Raw genomic sequence first — 17,202 nt, forward strand, 5'->3', positions numbered from 1 at the left:
ACAAACCAGATGATGATTCTAATTGGTTTCAAAACAAATGGATAGAGGATGATGCAATGGCAAAGGCAACTATGTTACATAATATGAAAGACAACATTATTCCGCTATTTGAAGAATATGACACTGCAAAACAATTGATGGAAGCACTAGAAAGTAAGTATGGAGTTCGATCAGACACTCAAATACAATTGCTCTTGGACAAATATAATAACACTTGTATGAGTGATAATAATAGTGCCGGTGATCATGTTAATCAAATGGAATTAATTGCTAAAGAATTATCCAACGCTAATTACCCTTTGTCAAACAAAATGCAAGTAACTACCGTACTTAATATTCTTCCATTATCTTGCGATTACGTTGTCACATCTCTAACTCATAGCGGACAAGAGATTTCAATAGTAACATTGCATGTACTCTTAGCTTTGGAAGAAGAAAGAATGAAGCTAAGGCGGAAAGAATGATTGTCTTTTAACTTGTTGATGGCTTAATCTTCGCCGCCACCACCACAGAATAATTCTCATACACCATTCAGTAACAAAAAGACTACTTCTTTCAAGTAAAAATGGAAGAAAGGTTCCAAAAAGAATGGGCGAAATAGCAAGGGTGGCACAAACAACAACATCACAAGAATTAGGCTGGTCTATGTTATAATTGCAGTCAAAAAGGTCATATCAAAGCCACTTGTCCTCAGAACAAGCAGAAAAAGGATCATAACCCCATTGCCATGACAGTTTCTGAAGCAATGGTCCTTGAACCTTCATCAAATTCATGGTGGATTGATTATACTGCAACTAGGCATATCGTGCAAAACAAAGACATGTTCGTGGAGTTTACTAAAAAGAAGGTTAGTGAACACATAATCTATATAGGCAACAACTCGTAGAGTGATGTTTTGTGCATCGGCAACTGTCAATTCTCTATTAATGGAACTTCCATCGTACTTCATGATGTGCTTTATGTACCAACATTCGCTGAAATTTAATTTCAGTTCCAGTCTTAACCAAAAAAGGTTTTAAGATTAAGTTTAGATTTAACACGATGTTGATTAAGAAAGGAAATGTATTAGTGAAAGATGTAAGAGTAAATGGCATGTACTCTTTTCCTATTGATAATAATAAAGTATGTATTTTTTATTATTTGTATGTTTCTACCAGTAATAGTTCTTATTTTTGGCATTTAACATTAGGTCACATTATTAAAAATAAAATGTCCCGAATGTTTAAAAGTGGCCTATTGCCTAAAGTGTGTTCCAATGATTTTGATACACATGAACCATGTATCAAAGGAAAAATGACTAGCAAGCCATTTTCAAAACATTGGAAATCATCAAAATTACTTGAAGTAATTCATTCGGACATTTGTGGCCCTTTAAGAACTGAAACTCATAAGGCATGGAATACTTTATTACTTTCACTGATGATTACTCAAGATATGGACGTATCTACATTTTTAAACACAAATCAGAAGCAATTGAAAAGTTTAAGGAATATAAATTAGAGGTAGAAAAGCAACTTGGTCAGTCCATTAAAAATTTGAATAATGATAGAGGTGAGGAATATGAAGCTATGGATTCTTTCTGCAAGGACAATGACATAAAACATTTGGTTACAATGTCATACACTTCACAACAAAATAGGATTGCAGAAAGACGAAATCGTACTCTAATGGAAATGACAAGGTCTATGATGGGTCATGCTGATCTTCTTATTCATTTTTGGAGGGAAGCGTTGTCCACTGTTGCATACATATTAAATAGAGTCAAAACAAAAGCTAAACCTCTAACTCCTTACGAATATTGGAATGGTACTAATGCTAATGTTCTAAATCTCAAAGTTTGGGCATGCAAAGCACATGGACTTATTCCCAAACCTTTGAGGGATAAATTAGGAATTAAAACTTGGGAATGCAATTTTATTGGCTATGTTAAAAATGGGAGTAGTTATCATTTTTATCATCCTGAACGTGGATTAATAGAAAGTAGAGATGCTATTTTTCTTGAATCCACTGATCTTGTTATTCCTATTGAACCAATTGAATTGCTCTCCGAGATATCTCAAGATTTTTCTTTTCCCTATTTGTCACCAGCACCACAAGTTCTCCCAGAACCCCCTACTAGTGGGAGGAAAAGAAAACTACATGACATTGTGTTACTTGCTTCAAATCTTGAGATAAGTGGAAGGAAGAGAGCAAGACGCCCATCTACATTTTTGAAAGATCATTATGTTTTTCAAATTGACGAACTTTATAACTTAGTAGATGATCTTACTAGTTATAATGAGGTAATGAGTAGTAGTGACGCTACACAATGGCTTGAGGCAATGAATGAAGAACCTAACTCGATCAAGAAAAATGATGTTTGAGAATTAACCGATCTCCCGAATGGAAGAAAAGCCATTGGTTGTAAATGGGTTCTTAGAAAGAAATTCAAAGTAGATGGAAGTTTGGAGAAATACAAGGCAGGGCTTGTAGCTAAGAGATTTACACAACAACTTGGTGTAGAGTTCGTGGATAGGTATTCTCCTATTGCAAAATTTGCCTTAATAAGGATTCTAATGGCAATAGTAGCTAGGATGGATTTGGAATTGCATTAGTTAGATACTAAAACAACTTTTCTCAATCGTGAATTAAAAGAGAAAATTTATATGATGCAACCTGGTGGTTTCCAAATCTAAGGTAACCAGGATAAAGTCTACAAGCTAAAAGCATCCCTGTATGGACTCAAACAATCGTCAAGACAATGGTACTTAAAATTCCACCAAACTATTTTAGAAATGTGCTATGTTGTGAGTCCAGTAGATTATTTTGTTTATATTTGGAAAAATGATGATAAGTTAGCAATATTGTCTTTATATGTGGATGACATATTGTTATCAGGAAATTGTCCAGGTATGATTAAGAAAACCAAAACTTTCTTGGCATCTAGATTTGAAATGAAGGACACGGGTCTTGTAACCTATGTTTTACGACTTAGAATTTCAGGAGATAGAAATTCAAAGTTATTATATCTAGATCAAGAAAAATGTATAGACAAGGTGCTCAAAAGATTTTATATGGATAATTGTAATTCTTTAAGCACACCTGTTTACAAGGGACAAAGTCTTAGTAAAAGTACGAGTCCTTAAACTAAGTCTAAAATTGAGGAAATGAGAGGTGTCTTATATGCTCAGGCAGTAGGCAGCCTAATGTATGCTATGACAAGCACAAGACCTAACATCTGTCATGCAATCGAATTGATAAGTAGGTTTCAATCCAATCCAGGTAAGGAACATTGGTGAGCAGTCAAAAGAATAATTAGATATATGAAAGGCACTAAGAATTTTAAATTATGTTTTGGTTTGTGTGATCTAGACATAAAAGGACACACAGACGTGGATTTTGCCGGAGATGTAGAAAATAGAAAATCTACTAATGGTCATGTGTTCTTGCTTGGTGGAACGATAGTTTCTTGGTTAAGTAAGAAACACAATTGTGTTGCAAAGTACAATATGAAAGCTGAATACATAGCTTGCAGCATAGTCGTTAGTAATGCGGTCTGGATAAAATGATTTGTAGACAGTTTACAATTAGGTATACCTACCAGACCAGTTAATATGTTTTGTGACAATCAGTCCGCTATCTCATTAATATAAAGTGGAGCGAATAGCTCTAAGGTAAAACATATTGATGTAAATCACCACTATATTCAAGATACAATGGAAAGAGAAGAAACTAAGGTCAACTATATACCCTCAGAAGAGATGGTGGCCGATCTTATGACCAAAGGGTTGTCTCTGGAAAAATTCAGAGAAAATGTAGCTAATATGTGATTGAAAAATGTCTAGCTAGGTGGTTTAGCTACTTATATAAGAGCATAGTCGGATGACTCTGGAGACGCTTGGATAACCGATGTTTTGCGACTCTATCTTGCATGGAAACATGTGTTTGGTCAGGTAATAAGATAGAGGAACTGACAAGGTACGGACATCATAATTAGCATGAGATGTAAAGTCTATGATATGCAACATGCTGACTAGATGATGTTGCTTGCTTGATCAGCAAAAAGTCATTGATAAGGTGTGTTAAGGAAAACCTTTAGGAATGGGCCTTAGAGGAAGTACTTAATAATAATTTTGGCGCAGGTCGACACATGAGGAATATGTGCGACTGAAGTCGTCAATGGTGATTGGCTATGGACTAAGAACCTGGCACTGAAAATTGATGCCATTCATTTGAAATATAGTGAATTGAAGTCATCTGGAGTGTGTTGTCGGTGAGAGAACACATTCGTACGGGTGCTGTCAGATTGGTGGCAAAAACGTATGCACGTATGGTCAAGTCACAATCAGACGTCGATTCTATGAGGAAAATTCATAGATGAAAGTTGGTATGAGGAAAAATATTAGTACCAAGGTAAACATACCCAACTCAGGTTTTATTATCACATTATGAGTGTGATCAAGTAGGAGGTGAAGGTATAAGAGGTGGTCACACCATAATATGATGGATCCTCTCACACCTGACCATTTCTCTCTTGAATGGTAATAGTCCTTCCTGCAAGAATGTTGAAGAAATTTGGAAGTTACTTAGTTTAAATTCAAACATCTAAAGACACACCTTTTGGTGAACCATGGTGACTATTGGTATTATGAAACAAATCCAAGAAGCATGACTATTCCCAAAGGTCACCTAAATGTGTATATAAACCCATAACAGTAAGGTTGCAATTCACTTGAATCAATCAGAAAATAATTCTACTTTCTAACTTTTGGATTATTGACATTCTTACATGATAAACACCCTAACGAAAATTCTGATCAATTTGCCATTGGTTTCAAGATTCACTTTCAAACCAACTGTTTAAATTTCGGACAAAGATTTGTCCAGTTTTCACTAGTCACGATGTCATCCTCCATCTGCTGTATACTTTGCTTGTAACAAAGTCATTAATTAATTACATGTAATTTTGTCAATCCACAAGGCGGCCAATTACTATCATAACCATTTTATTGAGTCTAGTTTGAATTTGATGTGTTTGTAAATAATGATGGATCGTATTGGCCACTCATGAGTAGTTAAAGCCACAAGCATAGAATAACCCAAGAAAAGACATGATGATTGTGCATGTATTTAAGAAAGCAAATCTAATATAAGTTTATTATTTCGATTAGCATTTTTATTAGGCGCCGCATATGTAAGTCTAGCCACAATTTTGCTGTTTCTTATTCCCGAGAGGCCCCATGCGTGTACATATATATATATATATAGATATATAGAAAAATAATGCATGGGCAACATATAGTTTATATGCTTGAAGCAACTATTTTATTAACATTCGGAAACATAAGCAAAATCTCTTTTATCTTTAAATATTTAAGTAAAATTAAGAAAATTTTTAAATATTTAAAAAAATAAACTTAAAATAATTTCAAAATACAACTCAAAATTTAATTTTTTTTTTAAAACTTATAATTGAACAAGTTTTCTCTTTCTAAAACTCATTTTAAAAATTTATCTTTCAAAACAAGACTTAAAGCTCATTTAAAAAATTAAACCAAACCGAACTTAATTTTTTCGAATGATTCATGCTTTGTACAACAATATTTATTGGATTCCATGTGTAGTTGGCTTCCACGTGGCAACATAATACAGCAATGAATATTAATGTATATAATATTATTGGCAGTTTAATTCATTTTCTACTCCTTGTATAGCCGTGCATTTCTACATCACTTTCGATTCGTCATCTTTGCTTCATTATTTAGGGTATATAGCACATGGGGAAGGTATATGTGCCCCATATATATATATATATATATAAGGACGCTATGGCAAGAATTATGCGAAAAAATCTGACTTTTTATTAAAATATTAGGTTATTAAAGATGACTTTTATGATCTCTGAGAATAATAGTCAGAACCTAAAAATCACAAGAGGAGCCAAAACCTTGTGAATGAAACCATAACAACTGAGAGGGTAATTTTTGGGAAAAATTGGGCCGAGCTCTGAGTTTGGCTTCGAGGCCCAAAACGCGAAGGACTAAGTAAAAAGGCCGTAATGGCTACTTCGGCCTAGGGGCAAGGTTACTCCGGCCTTAAGGAGACAAAGTTACTTCGGCCCGAGGAGATGAGATTACTCCGGTCGAAGGAAGAGTAAAGCCACTCCGGTCCGGAGACAACTCGGAGTTAGGCCGGTCTCAGAGTTAGTCCGGCCGCAGTATGTTCTGGGAAGACCGGTTTCAGAATTAGTCCGGTCGTGACATACAGCGGTTGGGACGGTCAGAACTTGCTACTTGGAAGTTTGAACTAAGCACATCAAGGTCAAACAGGGCAGCCGAAGTAATCAATTGGAGGAGCAGACCGAGCTAAGTATAGTTCGGCCCTCTGTGGCTCGGTATAGCCAATTTTACTTCGGTCATATGGAAGTTCGGTCATATAAAAAACCATCCCACTTGGTTTAAGCAGTGGGGGAGGGTGCAAAAGGATAAGCATTATCCCTAGGAGAATGAATCCTAGGAGGACTCTGCATGGAGAAGTACAAGTCCTACTAGGATTGTGCCATACGAAACTTATAAAAGCTCACAAGCAACACCTTGGAGGAGGTAATTGAACACAATCTTTCTAAGAACTTAGAGCTTTGTCTATTTGTCAAGTTTTCTGACTTAGGCATCGGAGAGGTTTCCGGCACACACCCGCCGGCTAGCTCACGTTTGTGTTTTCAGGTGACAAAGCGACGTCGTACGGAGGAGCGTGGACTTGGTCAACAGGATTATACGAGGAGAATTATTTCCTCCCCGTACAATTGGCGCCGTCTGTGGGAAGAACAGACAAGAACAAAAACCTCTTGACTAAGCTTCTCCTTTTCTCATTCAATGGCACACATTGAAGACTTGCCGCAGTCCGCCGTCGACGGACTAACTCCAGAAGGGGGCGCAAGGCGTGAGGGATTACCTGCTGTCCCTCCCATGGCGGACTTGGAGCCCCAACAACATAATTCCAGGAGGAGTGGCAGGGGAAGGCGGAATGGCAGCCCTCGTCACTCTCAAAGTCCCGACAGGCAAAGGAGGAGGATTGATCCTCAAGCCCTGGAAGATCGCGTAAAGGAACAGGATGAACTAATTCGAAGGATGGCGGCGGACATGGAGACTTTAAAACGCCAGATAAAGACCAAAGATGTGGCGACAGGAGAGGGGCGCAAGCATAAAACGCCCCCTCGCCACTCAGAGAGTCGTAGTAGGAATACTACACCTTCCCAAAGAGAGAGCAGAAGCCTCAGGACAGGCGACACTCACTCCTTATCTTCAAGAACTCGTCACTCCAGGTCTGAACGGACGAGATCCGAAAGATCATACACTGAAGGAAGCACGTATTGGCCTTCACATTCACACCAAACCAGATCCAGACAAACCGAGCTACCCAGGTCATCCGACTTACGAACCGTACTAGAAGAAAAAGCACGATGCAAGGAGGATGCCAGGGCAAAGGATCCACACCGAATTTCGGCCCTACAACGGTTGGCTCCTCGAACGCATGGAAGCGTCGAGGTTGGAATGCCAATACCGCGACCGGCCTACGAACCAGCGGACAAAGCATTGGCAAGACTACAGACTTCGCCGTTTGTCCCAGCGATCGAAAACGCACCCCTACCATCAGGCTTCCTTCAGCCGAAGTTCAATACATATGAAGGGAAGACGGATCCGTATTCTCACCTCAGCCACTTTCGCCAAGTCATGGCTGTGTACAGGCGAAACGAGGCCTTAATGTGCATACTTTTCCCATCAAGTCTGGGCGACCTGGGCTTGACTTGGTTCGAAAAACTCCCAGAAGGTAGCATAGCCTCCTGGGCCCAATTGGCAGAAGCATTCGTAACAAGGTTTCGGACAAATACTAAAACACCGGTGGAGATAGACCAGCTACTCTCCATCGACATGGGTGAGAAAGAAACCCTCAGATCTTACAACAGTCGCTACTGGGAGACATTCAACCAGATTGGAGACTGCCCCACCAATCTAGCCATTGCGCAATATAAAAGAGGCCTACCAGTAGGGAACCGACTAAGGGATTCAATTACCATGACGCCACCCCTCACCATGGAAGCCCTGATGGAGAGAGTGCATCAGCACATCAGGGTAGAAGAAGATGGCGCACGTTCCAAAGCCAAAACAAGTGCGGCCACGGTACCAGAAAAGAAAACCTCAGCAAAGGTTAATACGGTGGACCGAAGTAACAAAAATGGACGTGGCAGACGAGATAACGGAGAAGACCCAGACAAAAGATGGCTAAGAATTCGCACTGCCATAACCACGGTGTTCAAAAAACCAATATATCGGATTCTGAGCGAAATCAAGGATGAGCCTTTTGTCAAGTGGCCAGCCAAGCTTGGGGAGGCTCAGAAGAATTACGACGACAGATCACGGTGCACCTTCCACAAAGAAAAGGGGCACCGAACTGAGAATTGCACGCCCCTAAGACAGCATTTAGAAGAATTGGTGGCAGCAGGCCACTTGGACGAATACATTGAAGGAGGAGCGCAACCGGCCCCCCAAGATCATGACCAACCCAACAGAATGCCAAACGACGCACCACCACAAGGCATTATCAATGTAATTCATGGAGTTTTTGAACCTGAGCGCGTATGCGAGCTTAGAGGTTCAATCAAGAAGGCTGAACACTTTAGGGAAGTATTAAGTTCCCAACCCTCCATCAAGAAGGGGAGGACAGAGGCAACAAACGTCATGTCCTTTTCGGATAAGGACTTGGAACGAATTTACTGCCCCCATAATGATGCCCTGGTTGTCACTCTCCGAGTCAAGGATTTTGACGTCAAGCGGATTCTGATTGACCAAGGTAGTTCATGTGAGATCATGTATTACGACACATTCAAACAACTAAAGTTACAAGACAAAGACTTGGCACCTGCAGTTTCTCCCCTGATTGGATTCAACTCCATGCCAGAGTGGCCTGTCGGCAAAATAATCCTTCCAGTCAGAGCTGGAAGCGTATCAAAACAGGTGGAGTTCTGGGTATTGAAGGTCCCCTCCACCTACAACATCATCCTGGGCAGAACATGGCTGCATGCCATGCGTTCAGTGGCGTCATCATACCATCAGGTAATGCGGTTCCCCAATGACGCCGGTATAATTGAAGAAGTCTATGGCGATCAGATCATGTCAAAACAATGCTTCGCCACAGCAAATGGAAGCCGAGCTGCCAAAGGATATGTTCATTCGGTGGAAGAGCCAGAAAGTAATGGACTATTCGCTGACGTCGGCAAAGAGGCTGATCAGAAAGCAGTGGAAGACTTGGTGGAGGTAAAAATAGATGAGAAGAACCCGGATAAGTTCTTCTTGCTTGGCTCATCATTGTCCAGCACTGAGAGATTAGAGGTCATGGAATTCTTGACTTCCAATATCGAAGTGTTTGCCTGGACACCTTACGACATGCCAGGCATTGATCCAAACTTCATCAGTCACCAACTCAATGTCCACCCATCTGCCAGACCAGTCATTCAACGCACGCGCAGATCGGCACTCCACCACGCCGAAATAGTGGCAGAAGAGGTGGGCAACCTGCTGGAGGCAGGAGCAATAAGAGAGGTGCACTACCCAAAATGGATCTCGAACACCGTCGTAGTGCCAAAAAAGAATGGTAAATGGCGTGTCTGCGTCGACTACAAAACAGTCAACAAAGCGTGCCCAAAAGACAGCTTCCCTCTACCAAGGATAGATCAACTGGTGGACTTAACGGCAGGACATAACCGACTTAGCTTTTTGGATGCATACAGAGGCTACCACCAGATCGCCATGCATGAACCAGACCAGGAGGTCACATCCTTCACAACACCAAGGGGGTTATATTGTTACAAGGTCATGCCCTTTGGCCTAAAGAACGCGGGGGCGACATTCCAAAGGATGGTCACCAAGATGTTTGAACCATTGTTAGGCAAAACAATGGAGGCGTACATCGACGACATGGTGGTCAAAAGCAAGGATGAGAATGACCATCTGAAAGACTTAGGCGAGATGTTCCAGATCCTGAAGAAACACAAGCTACGCCTCAATGCGTCCAAATGCGCATTCGGAGTTGGATCTGGCAAATTCTTGGGCTTCCTGGTGACCAACCGAGGTATAGAAGCCGACCCCTCTCAGATCAAAGCGATCCAGGAGTTGGAGAGACCAAACTCAGTTAAAGAAGTGCAGCATCTTACTGGTATGGCGGCTGCACTCAACCGGTTCATAAGCAGATCGTCGGACAGGCTACGACCGTTCTTCCAAGCTTTAAAGGCCAAGTTTGAGTGGGATGAAGAATGCGACCGAGCTCTGGAAAGCTTAAAGGAATACATGTCTTCCCCACCACTACTTGTTACTCCAGTACCTGGTGAAGAACTCTTTTTGTACCTAGCAGTCTCTCAACACGCAGTCAGCGCAGTGTTAGTTCGTGCAGAAGGAATACAACACTTGCCCATCTTTTATGTCAGCAAGACATTGTTGGGAGCCGAAACAAGGTACTTACCATTGGAGAAACTAGCATTAGCATTAATGATGGCATCCAGGAAATTGGCACACTACTTTCATGCCCACACCATAGTCGTCCTTACGGCCTTTCCATTAAAAGCTCTGTTTGAAAGGGCGAACTTCAGTGGGCGAATTTTGAAATGGGCAGTAGAGTTGGGACAATTCGATATCAAGTTCCAACCAAAGACCGCAATAAAAGCTCAATCTTTGGCAGACTTCGTTGCAGAGTTTACTCCTGGAAGTCATCATATCTGCCCAGTCGACCTGACTGACTCAACCGAACTAGGGACGGAAGTTGACGCCGGAATAGCGCAACCCCTAGTGGAAAGTAGTCCATCAAGCACAAAGGCAGACCACATTAAGAACGACAAGGAGGAGCCAAACAAAGGCTCACCAGCAGTTCAAACAGAGGACGAAGGGCAGACAGCCAATATGGACTTTGAAGAAAACACCATCCTTGACCCCACGGCATCGTCTGACCCTTCCACATGCTGGAAACTATTTGTTGGAGAGATGTGGAAGCTCTTTGTGGATGGAGCATCCAACCGACATGGTGCAGGGCTTGGCATAGTCCTCATCTCTCCAGACGGCCTGGTTATAGAGCAAGCAATCAACCTTGGCTTCCCAGCATCCAACAATGAAGCAGAGTATGAGGCGCTTATCGCAGGACTCAAGTCAGCACACTTCATGAAAGCAGCCGAACTAATGGTATACAGTGACTCTCTGCTGGTAGTAAACCAAATTTCGGGCGAATACGAAGCAAAGGACGACAGAATGGCCAAGTACCAAGAGTTAGTCAGAACAGAGATCAAAAAGTTTGATGTGGTAAGGATAGAACAAATTGGCAGGGAGGAAAACAGCCGAGCGGACGAGCTAGCAGGCTTGGCCTCAATGGCAGATACATCGATCCCTCATCCAGTACTCATCGACTTCCTACCAAGACCAAGTATAGAAGACCCCGAAGCAGAAGAAGTATATTGCACTGAATTAGGCCCTTCATGGATGGATCCCATCATCCTGTTCCTAAAAGACGGCATCCTACCAGCAGAGAAAAAAGAAGCCAACAAAATAAGGGCAAAGTCGCAGCGATTTTGGCTGTCTCCATCTTTTGCATTATACAAGAAGTCATTCTCTGGGCCTTACCTCAAGTGCGTTCATCCCAACAAAGTAGAAGCCTTCCTGTTCGAAATACATGAAGGGGTATGTGGAAGTCATCAAGGGGGAAGGTCGCTCGCCTACAGGGCTATTTCGCAAGGATATTGGTGGCCATATATGCAAGCAGACTCAGAAAAATATGTGAAAAAGTGTGAAAAATGCCAGAAATTCGCGCACCAAATACATCAACCAGCAAGAGAACTCCTACCCTTAACTAGCCCATGGCCTTTCGCAATGTGGGGCTTGGACATAGTAGGACCACTTCCAACAGCACCCGGTGGCAGAAAATTCTTCCTCGCAGCAACAGACTACTTCACAAAGTGGGTAGAAGCAGAAGCATTGGCGTCAATCAAAGAGAAGGATGTGAAGAAGTTTGTCTGGCAAAATATTATCACTCGGTTTGGCATACCAAAAGCACTAATCTCAGACAATGGAACTCAGTTCGACGGCAGAATTTTCAGAAGCTTTTGCGAAGAATACAAGATAGAGTTCTACAATTCTACTCCGGCATATCCTCAAGCAAATGGGCAGGCTGAAGCATCAAATAAAGTCGTCTTGGATGGACTAAAGAAAAGGCTAGAGAAAGCAAAAGGCAAATGGGCGGACGAACTCCCTCACGTCTTATGGGCTTACCGAACCACACCTCGGCGATCAACAGGAGAAACACCATTCTCCTTGGCCTATGGAATAGAGGCAGTCATCCCACTAGAAGTTGGCCTCCCCACAATCCGAAGCGAAAATTTTGATCCAGACTTAAATGGAGAAGCCATAGCCTTAGAACTAGACCTTATAGAAGAAAGAAGAGAAAAAGCAATGGTTCACATCGCCGCCTACCAACGAGAGTTAATCAGAAAATACAGCAAAAAGGTACATCCAAGACAATTCAAGATTGGGGATTGGGTACTACGCAAAGTAATGGGAAACACCCTAATCCCAGGAGACGGCAAGTTAGGCCCAAATTGGGAAGGTCCTTATAAGGTGGTTGGATTAGCAGGCAAAGGGGCATACCACCTAGAAGACAAGGACGGCAAGGCAATCCCTAGGCCATGGAACACGGCCAATCTCAAGTTATTTTACTTTTAACTTTTTCTTTTTCAAGCATATGTAATTTTCTCTTCCTTCAATAAAATAAGAAAATCTTTTTGGCACAAATTACCCTTTGTAAAAGTTAGCTTTCAAGACTTACGTATATTACAAACATGTTACTCTAAGTTAGCTGGAAAAACTAACTTAAAGGTTGGCTGGATTAAACCAACACCCATCCTAAGCCCAGGATAAGGATCCAGGCTGCAGGACATTTGGTCGGAATAACCAAATACTAGAAGTTAGCTGGAAAAACAAACTTCAATGGTTGGCTGGAATAAACCAACACCTGTTACTCCTTAGCCGAAGTAAGTGCATGACTAAGGAGTGGTTGGCTGGAATAAACCAACTCTTGTTACTCTTCAGCCGAAGTAAGTGTAAGGCTGAAGAGTGGTTGGCTGGATTAAACCAACACTTTGTACTCCTTAGCCGAAGTAAGTGCATGACTAAGGAGTGGTTGGCTGGAATAAACCAACTCTTGTTACTCTTCAGCCGAAGTAAGTGTAAGGCTGAAGAGTGGTTGGCGGGATTAAACCAACACTTTGTACTCCTTAGCCGAAGTAAGTGCATGACTAAGGAGTGGTTGGCTGGAATAAACCAACTCTTGTTACTCTTCAGCCGAAGTAAGTGTAAGGCTGAAGAGTGGTTGGCTGGATTAAACCAACACTTTGTACTCCTTAGCCGAAGTAAGTGCATGACTAAGGAGTGGTTGGCTGGAATAAACCAACTCTTGTTACTCTTCAGCCGAAGTAAGTGTAAGGCTGAAGAGTGGTTGGCGGGATTAAACCAACACTTAGTACTCCTTAGCCGAAGTAAGTGCATGACTAAGGAGTGGTTGGCTGGAATAAACCAACTCTTGTTACTCTTCAGCCGAAGTAAGTGTAAGGCTGAAGAGTGGTTGGCTGGATTAAACCAACACTTGTTACTCTTCAGCCGAAATAATTATGTCGGCTAAAGAGTGGTTGGCTGGTAAGTATAGTTTAACCAACCAAAAACCGAAATAACACATGGAGTAATAGAAGACATTACAAATACAAGCATACACACAATAACCGGAATAAGAGAAGTCAAATTTTCATTCAAAAAAGAAGTCATTACAAGGCTGCTTAGTTCGGTTACAAAGAAAAGATTACAAAATTAAGAGAAGAGTTCATCTATTTCGGCGTCAAAGGCAGCATCGGCGTCAACCCGAAGACCGGTTTCGGGCGCTACAACACTTTCAGAAGGAAGAACGGGTTCGGCTGGAGCCACGGCTTCAATTGGTTGATCAAGAGTTAGATCTTCCACCACGGGCTCCGACCGAACTACCTGATCTGCATTCACAACCGAAGCATCCTCAGGGGCAGAGTCTTCATCAGAATCTTCATCATCTGAGCCCTCAAGGAACTGCTGTTGCATGGCCGTGGCATAATCCATCAGGGAGTTCGGTATAAAGTAGGCTGGAGGGTTGAAAACCTCGGTCTGAGGATCATGACCGAGCTTCTCAACGGCTCCCCTCCAGCCGCACTTAAAGAACAGATCCTTGGCCGCATTGCATTGTTGGGCATAAGCATCCTCTGCCCTCTTGAAGCCTTGTTTGTCGGCTTCCTTCACCTTCTCTTTTATTTCGGCATCCTTCTTTCTTTCAAGTTTTAGCAACTCGCGCAAGTACTTGTCCTTCAGCACGATGGCAGTCTTTTGCTTTTCGGCCTCGGCCGAACTAACCATTCCGGTCAGACGACCGACCTCACCTCGGAGTTCGGCCATTTCCTTTCTGGCCTCCTCTAGTTCGGCCGATTTCGCCTCCGCCTCTGCCGCAGCTTGCCTTGTCACTTTCCTCAGCTCCAGCACCTTCCTATGGGTGATTTGATTTTTCTGGATAGCCTGACAAAGCAACAACTTCAATTTAGCCGAAGAAAAAGAAAAGTAGAAAAACAGAAATACGACCGAAGTTACTTACCAGAATCATTGATTTCGTGGCTGACCGGATGGACTTCAGCTCGGTGGTTAACTGTTTGTGGTGATGTTCCATGTCTTTAGGCAGACACACACTCTTGGCCAAATTGATGGCCAACAGGTGGTCCTTCTCAGCAACAACCGAGTCTGTTTCCAGAATGTCTCGGTCGTTGAAAGATAGCTTCGGTGCCCAGCAACTGATGGTCCGGTCGGAAGACTCCGGTCGAGGGCTTGGTGGTAAGCTCGGCTGAATGACAGGTTCTTCATCAACCAAAACTCGTTCGGGTTCGGCAGTCCGGGGACGTTTGGTCCGGCGGGAAGAGGATGGCTGTTGGGAAGGGAGGGCGACAACGGCAGGCTGCGATTGACTGGGAGGCGTTACTTCGGGCCTAGCCGTTTCGGTAAGAAGGGCCCTAACTCTGCTCCTTTCCGCCATCTCTTCTTCTGCTGTTAGAGGGACAAGTCTTATCTCGGGCAGAGTTGGGTCCGGCTCCGGTGCTTCCTCGAGAAGAAAATCAGTTACCTTTGCTTTGCGGCGACCGCTATACCGGTAGGTCGGCTCAAAATTTAGAAGCTTTGACCAACTTCTTTCTTTAACCCGTAGTGCGGCTCGCAGAACCCCAAGGTTGGGATAACTGTACAGGGAACGGAGATGGGCGAAATCTGCAATAAAGAGAAGTGTTAGTTCGGCTAATAAACTAAACAACCGAGATAACAAACAAGACAGAAGACCGAAGCAAAATTACCAGGCTCTCCCATTTTCCAATTTATAGGTCGGCCAGGAATTTGAGCTTGAAAATCCTCAAAATTCCCAGAGACCCAAAGGAAATCATCATCGTTAAGATCTTTGTCCGGAGTATGCTTAATTATCTTCTCTCGGCGGCGGCGAATTCTGAGGTAGTAGACCCACCCAGCATTCTTTGAGCCGATGGAATACTGATGGAATATTTCGGCTAGACCAAGATTAAGTCCGGTTTGGTGGTTTAATGCGTCTATTCCCATTATAATACGGTAAGTATTGGTGGACAGTTGGGTAGGACATAACCTAGTCTGTCTAAGAAATTCGCAGATGAGCGGTTGGACAGGAAACCGTAGTCCGGTTTCAATTATTGACTGAAGGGTAAAAGGGACGGAGCCTTCATTGTCCCAGGGAGTAGCATCTTTCTTGGCCAACTCCAGTTGGACATCATCAGGAATCTGGTAGTCCTGCCTGAATTCGGCCATACCACCAGGGGTTTCGACTAAATATCTATACTTACCCATTTGTTGAATAAGTTACGAATAAATTATTTCGGTACGAAAATTTGGCTCAGTAGCCCGGTTGAGCACACGTAGGAGTGCCTGGGCAACCTAAGTCTGCAAGGTAGAAAACAAAGGGGTTAAGCACAGATCGTGGGACCGCGCTACAAATTATAAGCAAGATATACAAATCCTACTTCGGCTCAGTGGGCTGGTTCTACCTCGGCTCATCAGAAGGTTTGTTAACTCGGTTTTGAGCAGGTTAGACCGGTTTTAACGTCTAGGGGCAGCTTTCTGAGTTCGGTCTAAAAAACTCAGAAAGCTGGTTTAGTCCCAAGGCCTAAATCGGTTGCAGTTTGAGGAAAGTTACTTCGGTCGAAGCCCCTAGGGGCGGCTTTCTGAGTTCGGTTTAAGAACTAAGAAAGCCGGCTGGGCCCCGAAAGCCTTAGCTCGGTTATTGACCGGAGTACCTAGTTCGGTACGTGCACGTTTTTCCGGTGAGCTTATCTTGGCTAGAGTGGTTGAGAAGAAACTACTGCTATTCCTTTGAGTCCTAGTTCGGTTGTTCTCTGAAATCTATCTACATACACAACACAAACAGTATCCTGGTTCGGTTGGGATGTGATTCTGGATCGAAATCGAGTTTTCTCTAGGGTATATGACATATACTCTTGGGTTCTATGGTTTCTTCATCAAAGTACGAAGAGCAAAGCAGACAAATGAAGAAAAATGTTTGCAAAAAGCATACAAAGCAAAAACAGATGGAAAAACAAGTAACAAAAGCGAGAAGGGTAGACCTGCTTACCAGATTGAAGAAGAAGAAGCTGAAGATGGAGCAGTAGCAGCAACAGAAGCACGAACACAGTAAGCTCAGAACTCGAGCAGCAAGAGAACAGAGAGAGAAGACGAAGGAATAGCAAAAGTGTAGAGACCCTAGCCTCAGGAATTACTTTTGTTAGAAAGCCCAAAATTTGGGCGGGAACCGTTTCAAGATCACAAAGCACGAAGACGGCGTGACAGCCGTCCTTAACCAATCAGAGCCTGCCACGTGTCATTGGAATGAGAAGCGTTACAGTCGCAGTGATTGAAGAGACGTTTTTGACCGGACATAGTGATATCCGAGGTAAAGTTAGATCGGCTAGAGAGGCTAAAGGGTTCTTAGATCGGCTGAAAAAGCCTAATGAAACTCTAGCTCGGCCAGTAGACTGGTAATCCCAATCTTGTTGCACAGATGGAATTAAGGGGCAATTGAGAGGGTAATTTTTGGGAAAAATTGGGCCGAGCTCTGAGTTTGGCT

General features: G+C 42.8%; 1 protein-coding gene across 1 annotated transcript; it reads right to left on the reverse strand.

The window, feature by feature from the left end:
* Nucleotides 1–13,868: 13,868 nt before the first annotated feature.
* LOC145813877 (uncharacterized) lies at nucleotides 13,869–17,202 on the reverse strand. The gene is made up of 4 exons (XM_082910179.1): nucleotides 15,413–17,202; nucleotides 14,671–15,329; nucleotides 14,462–14,594; nucleotides 13,869–14,044 (listed from the first exon to the last, which is right to left on the reverse strand). Exons 1-4 carry the CDS (start codon nucleotides 15,927–15,929, stop codon nucleotides 13,869–13,871), a joined length of 1,485 nt encoding a protein of 494 aa, XP_082766305.1. The 5' UTR covers nucleotides 15,930–17,202.

This window comes from Camellia sinensis, chromosome 1, assembly GCF_055761805.1.
Source record: "Camellia sinensis isolate YWXY chromosome 1, ASM5576180v1, whole genome shotgun sequence".
NCBI classification, from domain to species: domain Eukaryota; kingdom Viridiplantae; phylum Streptophyta; class Magnoliopsida; order Ericales; family Theaceae; genus Camellia; species Camellia sinensis.

Coding starts and splice junctions, on each gene's coding strand:
- LOC145813877 (XM_082910179.1), bottom strand. CDS start 15,929: ATGGGTAAGTATAGATATTTAGTCGAAACCCCTGGTGGTATGGCCGAA. Junction 15,330..15,412: donor TTGGAAAATGGGAGAGCCTG/GTAATTTTGCTT, acceptor TCTTTATTGCAG/ATTTCGCCCATCTCCGTTCC. Junction 14,045..14,461: donor GGAAATGGCCGAACTCCGAG/GTGAGGTCGGTC, acceptor TTGTGAATGCAG/ATCAGGTAGTTCGGTCGGAG.